The sequence below is a fragment of the Corapipo altera genome, unplaced genomic scaffold (assembly GCF_003945725.1).
Source record: "Corapipo altera isolate COAL_440 unplaced genomic scaffold, ASM394572v1 220, whole genome shotgun sequence".
In the NCBI taxonomy this organism is placed as follows: domain Eukaryota; kingdom Metazoa; phylum Chordata; class Aves; order Passeriformes; family Pipridae; genus Corapipo; species Corapipo altera.
Window position 1 is genome coordinate 18,934 of NW_020885158.1, and position 11,495 is coordinate 30,428.

At 59.8% G+C, this 11,495-nt stretch overlaps 1 protein-coding gene across 1 annotated transcript in view; it reads right to left on the reverse strand.

Annotated features, from left to right (window-relative positions):
* Positions 1 to 11,495, reverse strand: part of LOC113940008 (kinase suppressor of Ras 2-like) — a 19,997-nt gene that overhangs the window by 6,593 nt on the left and 1,909 nt on the right. Inside the window, exons 2-3 of the mRNA XM_027631041.1 lie at positions 3,949 to 4,089; positions 2,163 to 2,313 (exon numbers count right to left, since the gene is read on the reverse strand). Of these exons, the coding sequence (XP_027486842.1) occupies positions 2,163 to 2,313; positions 3,949 to 4,089 (292 nt within the window). The remainder of the gene's footprint in view (positions 1 to 2,162; positions 2,314 to 3,948; positions 4,090 to 11,495) is intronic.

The following is an 11,495-nucleotide window of genomic DNA, read 5'->3' on the forward strand; positions in this document are numbered from 1 at the left end:
GGGGGGGTCGGGCTCTGCTCCCAGGGAACAAGGGACAGGAGGAGAGGAAGTTGCACCAGGGTTGACTATTTGGGAAAATTCCTTCATGGAAAAGGCTGCCCAGCCGTGGCACAGCTGCCCAGGGCAGGGGTGGAGTCCCCATCCCCGGGGGGATTTAAAATCCATGTGGATGTGCCACTTGGGGACGTGGGTCAGTGGTGGCCTTTGCAGTGCTGGGGAAGGGTTGGACTCGACCATCTGAAGGATCTTTCCCAGCCTGAACGGTTCTGTGATTCCACGATGACCCACCAAGGCTCAGCTTGGACCCAGTGCCAGGAGAGCCGGACCCTGCCCAGCCCCCGCTGCCCCCTCGGGCGGCCCCGGCCCCGCTCGGATCGCGCAGGAGCCGCTTCGAGCGGAGACACTGAACGGAGCTCTGCTGCCACCGCCTGGCACCGCACACACCTCAGAGCTCAACCAGTGCCACCCCTGCCATGGGCAGGGACACCTTCCACTAGCCCAGGTTGCTCCAAGTTTATCCAACCTGGCCTTGGACACTTCCAGGGATCCAGGGGCAGCCACAGCTTCTCTGGGCAACCTGGGCCAGGGCCTCCCCACCCTCACAGCCAGGAATTCCTTCCCAATCTCCCATCTCTCCCTGCCCTCTGGCAGTGGGAAGCCATTCCCTGTGTCCTGTCCCTCCATCCCTTGTCCCCAGTCCCTCTCCAGCTCTCCTGGAGCCCCTTTGGGCCCTGCAAGGGGCTCTCAGCTCTCCCTGGAGCCTTCTCTTGTCCAGGTGAACCCCCCCAGCTCTCCCAGCCTGGCTCCAGAGCAGAGGGGCTCCAGCCCTGGCAGCATCTCCGGGGCCTCCTCTGGACTCTCTCCAGCAGCTCCATGTCCTCCCTGTGCTGTTCCCAGGGCTGGAGCAGCTCTGCAGGGGGGTCTCACCTGAGGGGGCAGAGGGGCAGAATCCCCCCTGCCCTGCTGCCCACACTGGGGGATCATCCCAGGGCACGGGGGGGTTCTGGGTGCTGGGGCAGGTCCAGCCCCTCACTCACCAGCCCCCCAAAAATCCTCCTCCCCAGGGCTGCTCTCAGGGAAGCAGGTCAGAGATGATCCCTGCAGGCACTGGGTGCTCTCCAAGCCCCAGGGATGCAGGAGCTCTGCAATCCATGGAAAACACTCACCAAAGCCACACTCCTGTGGTGCTTTGGTGCCACTCCCCCCGACCAGCCCGAGGGCACAGGGGTGCCCTGACCCACAGAATCCCAGGATCAACGAGGCTGGAAAAGCCCTCTGAGATCATGGAGTCCAACCTGTGATCCCACCCCACCGTGTCACCCAGCCCATGGCACTGATGCCACGTCCAGCCTGTCCCTAAACACCCCCAGAGATGGGGACTCCACCCCCTCCTGGGCAGCCCATTCCAGGGTCTGATCCCTCTCTCTGGGAAGAACTTCCCAATGTCCAACCTAAACCTGCCCTGGCACAGCTCAAGGCTGTGCCCTCCTGTCCTGGGCACATCATCCCCCTGGATTCAGTCCAATCCCACTGGATTCAGCCCAGTCCCATTGGATTCAGCCCAATCCCACTGGATTCAGTCCAATCCCACTGGATTCAGCCCAATCCCACTGGATTCAGCCCAATCCCACTGGATTCAGTCCAGTCCAACTGGATTCAGCCCAGTCTCACTGGATTCAGTCCAATCCCATTGGATTCAGCCCAGTCTCACTGGATTCAGTCCAATCCCATTGGATTCAGCCCAATCCCATTGGATTCAGCCCAATCCCATTGGATTCAGCCCAATCCCATTGGATTCAGCCCAATCCCATGGGATTCAGACCAGTCCCACTGGATTCAGCCCAGTCCCACTGGATTCAGCCCAGTCCCACTGGATTCAGCCCAGTTCCAGTGGATTCAGCCCAGTTGCAGTGGACTCAGCCCAATTCCACTGGATTCAACCCAGTCTCACAGGATTCAGCCCAATCCCAGTGGATTCAGCCCAATCCCAGTGGATTCAGCCCAATCCCATTGGAATCAGCCCAATCCCGCTGGAATCAGCCCAATCCTGCTGGATTCAGACCAATCCCTCTGGATTCAACCCAATCCCACTAAATTCAGCCCATTCCCACTGGATCCAGCCCATTCCCCCTGGATCCACCCCGATCCCTCTGTTCACCCACCGGCCTTGTGGACGCTGCGCAGGCAGGACAGGGAGGCGTTCAGCCGGGCACACTCCTCGCTGTTGGCACCAAACTTCTCCAGGGTGGCACAGACCTGCTCGTCCGTCATGTCCAGCAGCTCCTCCAGGCTCAGCTGCCCCGGGGCGATCTCCTGAGGGAGGAACAGGAGTGAGGAACAGGAATAATCCACCTCCAAACGCATGAGAACCCCCAAAAATCAGGTCACACCCCCCAGAAATCCTCGTTTTCCTTCTCAGTCTCCAATAAAGCAGGAGGGAGGGCTGCAGCCTCGGCTTTATCCCAAGTTTTTGCACAGTTTCAGGTATATCCAGAGCCAGCTCAGCATTGGGAGATTTGGGGGCAGCAGGAAAACCCATCCCTGTCCCTGGGAATACACAGGGAGTGGCAACTTCAGGTCAGGATCCACAAACCCCTGGGAAAAACACCCCTGGAGAGGGGCAGGATCCACAGATCCCTGGGAAAAACACCCCTGGAGAGGGGCAGGATCCACAAACCCCTGGGAACATCCATAGGGTGTCCTTGCTGGTGGGTGGAACAGAGCTGAGGGGTCAAGGATCCACAAACCCTTTGGGAAAACACTCCTGGAGAGGGTCAGGATTCACAAACCCTGGGAAAAACATTTTTGTAAAAGGCCAGGATCCACAAATCCCTGGGAAAAAAAACACCCCTGGAGAGGGTCAAGATCCACAGATCCCTGAGAAAAACATTCCTTGGGAAGGTCAGGATTCACAAATCCTGGGGAAAAACACCCCTGGAGAGGATCAAGATCCACTAATCCCCAGGAAAAACATTTTTGGGGAAGGTCAGGGTTCACAAACCCCTGGCAAAACCACTTCTGGAGAGGGTCAAGACTTGAAAACTCCAGGGAAAAAAAAAAACCCTGGAGAGAATCAGGACTCATAAATTCCTGGGAAAAACATCCCTGGAGAGGGTCAGGATCCACAAACCCCTGGGAACATCCATAGGATGTCCTTGCTGGTGGGTGGAACAGAGCTGAGGGGTCAAGGATCCACAAACCCTTTGGGAAAACACCCCTGGAGAGGGTCAGGATCCACAAACCCCTGGGGAAAACACTCCTAGAGAGGGCCAGGACTCATAAACTCCTGGGAGAAACACTCCTGGAGAGGGTCAACACTTGCAAACTCCAGAGAAAAAAAACCCTGGAGAGGGTCAGAACTCACAAACCCCTGGGAAAAACATCCCTGGAGAGGGCCAGGATCCACAGATTCCTGGAAAAACACTCCTGGAAAGGGTCAGGACTCACAAACCCTGGAAAAACACTCCTGGAAAGGATCAAGATCCACTAATCCCCGGGAAAAACATTTTTGGGGAAGGTCAGGATTCAGAAACCCCTGGTAAAAACACTCCTGGAGAGGGTCAAGACTCGCAAACTCCAGGGGAAAAAAAAAACCTGGAGAGAATCAGGACTCACAAACCCCTGGGAAAACCCCCCTGGAGAAGGTCAAGATCCAGATCCCTGGGAAAAACATTCCTGGAAAGGGTCAGGATCCACAAACTCCTGGGAAAAACACCCCTGGAGAAGGTCAAGATCCACTAATCCCCGGGAAAAACATTTTTTGGGGAAGGTCAGAATCCAAAAACCCCCGGGAAAAAACACTCCTAGACAGGGTCAAGTCTTGCAAACTCCAGGGGAAAACCTCTCTGGAGAGAATCAGGACTCACAAACCCCTGGGAAAACCCCCCCTGGGGAGGATCCAGGTCCCCAGAGCCGCCGCGGAGCCCCCGGAGGGGATTCCAGCCCCACCTCCATGACCTCCTTGCGGATGTCGACGATGCGGAACCAGTGCAGGAGCTGGGGGAAGCCCTCGAGCTTGGCATTGCGCTCCTGCAGCGCCACCTTCCTCTTGCACGACAGCTGCCGGCTGAAGTACTTCACCAGCTTGCTCTGGAAAAGAAGGAAAAACCCCCTGGGATCCCCCTGGATGACCCCCCAAGGCGGGAGGGGGGTGAGCACAGGCAGTTCTGACACCCAGGCTTTGGATAGAGGGACCCCCAAACATCCCCCAAAGACACACTTCCCTCTTAGACCCAGTGCCAAGGGACCCCCAAACATCCCCCACAGGCCACGCTCCCCCTAGACCCAGACTTAGTACAGAGAGGCCCCCAAACATCCCCCAAAACACACTCCCCCCTCTCTTACACCCAGACTCGGTGCCAAGGGACCCCCAATCTTGCCCCGAAGAAAACACTCCCCTCTCCCACACCCAAACTTGGTTCCAAGGGACCCCCCAGTCATCCCCCCAAAAGACACTTCCCTCTTACTCCCAGTGCCAAGGAATCCCCCAAATATCCCTCACAGGGCACTCTCCCCTTAGACCCACACGTGGTATAGAGAGACCCCCAAACATCCCCCAAATAACACACTACCCTCTTACACCCAGACTTAGTACAAAGGGACCCCCAAATTATCCCCCCAAAAGACACTCCCCTCTTACATCCAGACTCAAGACAGAGGGACCCCCAAACATCCTCCAGAGGACACATTCCCCAGTCTTACACCCAGGCTCAGTGCCAAGGGACCCCATAAACATCCTCTAAAAGACACACTCCCCTCTTACAGCCAGGCTTGGTGCTAAGGGACCCCATAAACATCCCCCAGAGGACACTCTTCCCTCATAAACCAAGCGGTTTAGGGACCCCCAAACATCCCCCACAGGCCACACTCCCCTTACACCCAGACTTGGTATAGAGAGACCCCCAAACATGTCCCAAAGAACACACTCCCCTCTCACATCCAGACTTAGTACAGAGGGAGCCCCAAACATCCCCCAAAGACACGCTCCCTCTTACACCCAGTGTCAAGGGAACCCCCAAACATCCCCCACAGGCCACACCCCCCTCTCACACCCAGTCTCGGTGCCAAGGGCCCCCCTGGACACCCCCCCGGCCCCAGGCACAGCCCCACACGGTGCCAAGGCTGGGCCAGGGCTCTTTGCTCCTTATTTCCCCTCCATCATCCCACAAAAAAAACCAAAACTAAAAAAAGCCCTTCTCAGCTCCTTCAACCCCAACCCAGCACTGGGGTCTTGCTCGGGGGATGGGCAGCCCAGGGTCCCCTCAGTGGTGTGTGAGGGGCACACAGGGGACAGACACCAGGGCTCCCACCCACCCACACCAACCCCACGCCCTGCCAGCACTGCCCAGTGCCCACAGGACACATTCCCTGCTTGTGTTCCCGGCCCCAAGTGCAGAGGGACACCCAGACATCCCCTAAGAGATACACTGCCCAACCTTACACCTGGGCTTAGGACAGAGGGACCCCCAAATATCCCCAAGAGACACACTCCCCTTACACCCAGTGTCAAGGGACCCCCAAACATCCTCCACAGGCCACGCTCCCCTTAGACCCACCCTTGGTATAGAGAGACCCCCAAACATCCCCCAAAACACACTCCCCTCCCTCACACCCAAACTTGGTTCCAAGGGACCCCCCAATCTTCCCCCCCAAAGACACCTCCCTCTCACATCCAGACTCAGTGTAGAGAGACCCCCAAACATCCCCCAAAGACACACTCCCCTCTTACTCCCAGTGCCAAGGGACCCCCCAAACATCCCCACAGGCCACACTGCCCCCTCTCACACCCAGACTCGGTGCCAAGGGCCTCCCTGATCCCCCCCAGGGCACCGAGCACAGCCCCACACGGTGCCAAGGCTGGGCCAGGGCTGTTTGCTCCTCCTTCCTCCTCCTGCTCCTCATCACCAGCACTGAAATCACCGCCCCTCTTGGCTCTTTTTTACCCCCCCGATTGTCCCCCCGAGCCCTCCCACCGCGAGGTGACATTCCCAGCTCCCAAAATCAAGCCGCCGAGCTCCTGCCCTCTCCTTTTTCTGCCGAGAGGCCACCGGGATTTCCCGCTCCCGCTTTTCCAGACGGGGGATTCCCGGCCCCGGTGGCATCGGGTGGTGCTGTGCCTCTGCTCCCGCACCCCCCAAAAAAACAGAGGAGCAAAATACGGGGCGGTTTGGGATCGAGAAGTGAGGGGAGAAGCCCGCCGTGGGGTTTGGGAGAGCTTTCCCATCCCTCCCGGTCCCTCCCCTCGTGGTACCCGCTGGTGACGGGCACAGGGCTTGGCATCGACCCCAAAGTCACCCCCAGGTGGGTGACAGCCCTGCCAGGAGAGGGACACCTCGGCCAGGCAGGTTTTCCCAATCCCTGACTTGGTGAACAGAGATTAATTATTGCAAATTCATCCCCAGGAGAGAGACAGGAACAGCAAAGCCACTTGTTGGGGGTGGGGGGGCTGCAGGGACTCCCCCCCAGGGTCTGCACAGCCCTGACCCCCTTCCAGGGCTGCTTTTTAGGGAGAAACACTCTCCCAACACAACCCTTCCAAGGTTTCGGGGTCACCCCTGCTCGCACATCCCAGACACGCCCCAAGCCCTCGGAGCTGGGACGGCGGCAGGAGCCTCAAACACACACACGGGCAGCTCCTGCCTCCCAAAAAACGTCCTTATCCACACACAGCTGCGGCAAAACACCGGGAAAACCCACCCAGAAAACTCAGCTCCGCCCCCCACAGCCTGTTCTCCATCCAGCCTCCCCGTCCGGGAGCCCGGGAGGGAATAAAGGGGATGGCTGAACCACCAGAGCTGGGATCAGGACACTGCAGAGGTGTGCTGGGAGCTGGGAATGGGGGAAAAGTGGGGAAAATGGAGGAGTTTTCATTTCCAGGTGGGGGAAATTCATCCCAAACCCTTCCAACGAGGACCCAGCTGGGACCCCTGGGAGCGGGCTGGTGCTCTGGTCTGGATCGGCTCTTTCCCGGGTGCTCTGGCCTGGATCGGCTCTTTCCCTGGTGCTCTGGCCCATGGATCGGCTCTTTCCCTGGTGCTCTGGCCCATGGATCGGCTCCTTCCAGGGAAAAACAAGCCCAAAAAATCCTCTGTGAAGTCCCCGAGCGCTCGGTGTTTTGCTGGAGCTGGAAAGGGAAGCCATGGAGATGGCCCCGTCCCGCAGGGAAAACCCCATCCCAGGGCTGCGGAGGGGCTGTCCCGCCCCGGAGCCGCCGCTCATCCCGGGATGGAGCTTTTCCAAAGGTGGGAAGTGCAGCTCTGCCGCGTTCCCGCGGTGCCCCCCCCCCCCCCCAGGCCCCCCCTGCCCCAGCTTCCCCCTCTGGAATCGGACAGAGGGACACCCTGGGGGGCTGTGGGGATGGGCTGGAATTCCATGGATCCCCCCCGCTCCTCACTGCGTGGGAATACACCCCTGCTCCAGCCGGGAATGCTGCTGAGGGCACTGGGGGGCACCCCAACACCCTCCTTGGAGCTGGGGGTCGCTTTTCCCACCCTTCCTAGTGTCTATCCCAGCTCCAGCGCCCGGGAAGAGGACCCAAAACATGGATCAGGGCTCCCACAAACAGGTGGGTGGCTCCAGGGATAACTCCAGGATCGGCAGTTCCCCGTTTTTCTCGGCGCTGGGTGATATTCCCGGCTGTCCTAGGGAACTGTGCTCTCTGTACTACCCCCACCCCCCGTCAAAACATGGATCGGGATTCCCAGAAACCGCTGAGTGGCTCCAAGGACAACCCCGGGACTGGCAGTTCCCTCTCCCTGCTCCTGCGAGGGAAGGGGAGCCCTCCCAGGATGCGACGTGAACAGGGGGGTGAGGATGGGAAGAGGCGCCTTGGGAAGGGCTGAGGCCGTTCCCAAACTTCCACGGATAAAACGGGATGAAGCCGCGGGGATCCCCTTCCCTTTGGAGGGGCCAACAGCTCCCGAGATCCCGCAGCTCCTTGGAAAACAAGGTGCCCGCTGCCCGGGGGTGGGCTCTGGCACGGGAGGGATGTCCCCACTCCCTTTCCAGCCTCTTCCCGTCGCTCCCAGCAGGATTTGCCCGTCCCCCCAGAGCCCAGCGGGGCGGGGAGCGGCTTCTCCCCCCGCTTGGCGGGTACCGGGAGCGGAGCAGCCGCTCTCCAAGGTCTCCAAGGTCTCCAAGGAGCGGGAGGAGGGCGGCTGTTCCCCCCTCCCTGACGTCAGCCGGGCCTGCCGGGAGACCGGGAAGAGGCGGTGGAAAATCCACCTGTGGGAGTTCATTAACCCGGCAGAGCTACGGCGGCCAGAGCCACCCCGTGCCCATGGAATGCCCATCCCGCCTGGATGGCACGGCGGGATCAGCCCCTGCCTTCGTGCCGTGAAGGGCAGAGAGGTCGCCCCGCGCTTCCCAATATTCCTTCCCGTGGAGCAGAGACACAACGGGAGCGGCTCCTTCCCGGCTCCCGCCGAGGGGCTCGTTATTCCAGAGCCACCTGGAGCGCCCTGGGGCTCGGGAATTCCTGCCCACGGCTCCGGTTTTCCCTTTCAGGGCTCTGCCAAGGCCCCGCTGGGCTCCCGTGTTGGCTCTGCCTCTGCACAGCCGCTATTCCAGGTGCTGCCAAAGGGTCCCTGGGGCTCCCCCCGGGAATACAGGGGCTGAAATGTCTCCATCCAGAGTCCCGGGAGGATATAACCCAGGGAGAAGCACGCTGTGCTCGTCCATGGGATTACACACCAGAGAATCCACACACTCAGGAGTGGGAATCATGGAATCATGGAATGGTTTGGGTTGGAAGGGACCTTAAAGCTCATCTCCCCCAGGGCAGGGACATCTTCCACCATCCCAGGTTGCTCCAAACCCTGTCCAACCTGGCCTTGGACACTCCCAAGGATCCAGGGGCAGCCACAGCTTTTTGGCAAATCCCAGTGCTGGGGCAGCATCGCCTTCGGCCACAGCTCATGGAAATTTGGAAACAACCAAACTTTCCAAGGTGTCCCTTCCCATCCTCACACAGCAGCCAAAAGTATCCCAGGAGGGTTCCCCCTTTCCTGGCAGCCTGGGGAGGGGGAAGTGCCAATCCTGGAGTTATCCCTGGAGCCACCCATCAGTTTTTGGGACATGTTCTGAGTTGGGGTGGGGGTAGCACAGAGAGCACAGTTCAGTGGGACAGTTGGGAATATCACCCAGCATTGAGCAACTTTTCCAGCTGCTCTTCCCAACCTCTGGCAAACACACCTGTACCAGCTCCCCCCGTCCATGTCTACACCCCAAATCCCAAATTTGGAGCCACAAAACCAGACCTGCCACACCTGGACAGGGTTAAAACCCCACAGCCCAGGCAGGGCTTTGGGATGGACACTCAGCTCCCACCCATGGGAAGCCAACCAGCCCCAATTCCCACCCCAGGTGCTGTTGGTTGATGTTTTGATCCCAGACACTGCCTTGGCTTCCACGGGAGCCTTTCCCAAGGCACAAGCAAACCCAAAAAGCCTCTCAGCTCCAAGGACTGCCACTGGAGCCAGGCTGCATCCCAAAGGATGTATCCTGGGAAGCAGTTACCAGCAGGATGGGGGCTCATGTCTGCCTTAAAGTGGTTTAAAACAAAAAAGGACAGGAAAAACCTCTATTAATCCAGCAAGATCAAGGTTTAGTGTGTGAGAATCAACCAAAAAACATGGATCCACCCATTTTATTCCAGGCTTGCACTGGAGGAAGGGCTGGGAGGTCTCCCTGGAGGTGAGATGCCCTCCCAGTCCACACATTCCTGGTCACCATTCCCTTTGCCATGGCCTGGCTCTGCTGCCACCAGATGGGAAGGGAAAAGGTGCTGAGTGAAGCCTTGGAGTCTGTGTCATGTCCTTGGGATGCAGCAGTGGCTCAGGGACTCAGGGACTCAGGGACTCAGGGATTCAGGGACTCAGGGTCAGGCTCAGCTCCTGCTCCCACTGGTGACAACCCAGGACATCAGATCCATCCCAGTGTGCTGGCATCAGGAATCTGACCCTGGGATTCATCCATTGCCACTCCCTGCGTGGGAATCCCCCCGGTTTTGTGGTGGAAAGCAGTGTGGTGGAAAGCCAGGATGCCCATGGATGAGACATCCCAAGGTTTGGGGGTGTTTCAGGGATGGCGATGCCAGGGCTCCCCACGGTGGGCACAGCACGATCCGTAGGGGCTGGAGAGGGGTTTGCCTGGGAGCCCAAGGGATTTGCAGGGTGGCATCACCCCAATCTCCTCCAAACCCTTCATCCAGCCCACACTGAGCTGCCCCAGTGACACCAGGATGCTGGGAAGGGGAATCCCACCAGGACTTCAGCACACTCTGCCTTCCCTCAGTCCCGTCCGTGAGAGGGAGACAGGGAATTCTCGGCTGTGCTGACCCCAACAAGGCCATCATTCCATGTGGGATAAACTCCTGTAGTCCTGCACCTCCAGGCAGGTTGCACTGGGGGGTTTTGAGCCTGCCTGCCCCCCCCAAAGTCTCCTGCACACCCCAAAACCGCTGCAGCCCCTCTCCCGAGGTCACTCCAAGACCAACAGCTCCAGGCTGAGCCCACACGGAGAGGTGGGATGGGACAGGGCTTGGATCAAGGAGAGGCGACAGCAGGATCAGAGTGGGATGCACACAAGCCGGGATGCAGAGCAGGAGCTGCTCCCAAACCTGGGGTTCCTCCCCCCCGACTGGCACAGCAGTGGGGTGGCGATGCCCCACCTGCTCCCACAGGACCTTCGGGAGCGAAGGCAGCGGGACAGGGTGTTCCAACCACGGCCTGGAGCCAAAAGCTGCCCCACAGAGGGGCTGCAGGACCAGCCAAAAGGCCTGAGCAGGGCCAGGCTCCAAAATTCCCCCCACCCACAGCCCTGGCTCCACATCAGCCGCCCCCACAGCACCACGGCCCCGCCGGCGGCTCCTCAGGGTCACGGCACCACCACGGCCTCACTGCTCCTGCTCCGGGCTCACCCCCGGCAATCCCAGCCTGCCTGGGCTTTCCTTGGGCATTCCCAGCCCGTCCCAGCCTACCTGGGCTTTCCCTGGGCATTCCCAGCCCAGTCCAGCCTTCCTGGGCTTTCCTTGGACATTCCCAGCCCAGCCTGCCTTGGCTTTCCTTGGGCATTCCCAGCCCAGCCCAGCCTGCCTGGGCATTCCCTGGGCATTCCCTGCCCAGCCCAGCCTGCCTGGGCATTCCCTGGACATTCCCTACCCATCCCATCCCAGCCACCTCCTGCTGAACCCTCCATTCATCCCAGCTGGGGCTCAGCACGCTCCAAGGGGAACCTCATCCCTTTGGAGGCAGGAGCACGGAGGGGAGGATGGGGCCAGGCCAGGGGGATGCTCCTGGTGGGAGGGCTGGGGGGGCAGGGAGGGGGATGCAGGTGGGCTTGGGGGGATGAAGATGGGCTGGGGGGATTCAGGTGGGATGGAGGGGTGCAGGTGAGCCAGGGGGGTGCTCCTGGGGGGGGGGGATTCAGGTGAGATGGGGCGATAGAGGTGGTTTAGGGGGATGCAGATGGGACACAGGGATGCAGGTGGGATGGGG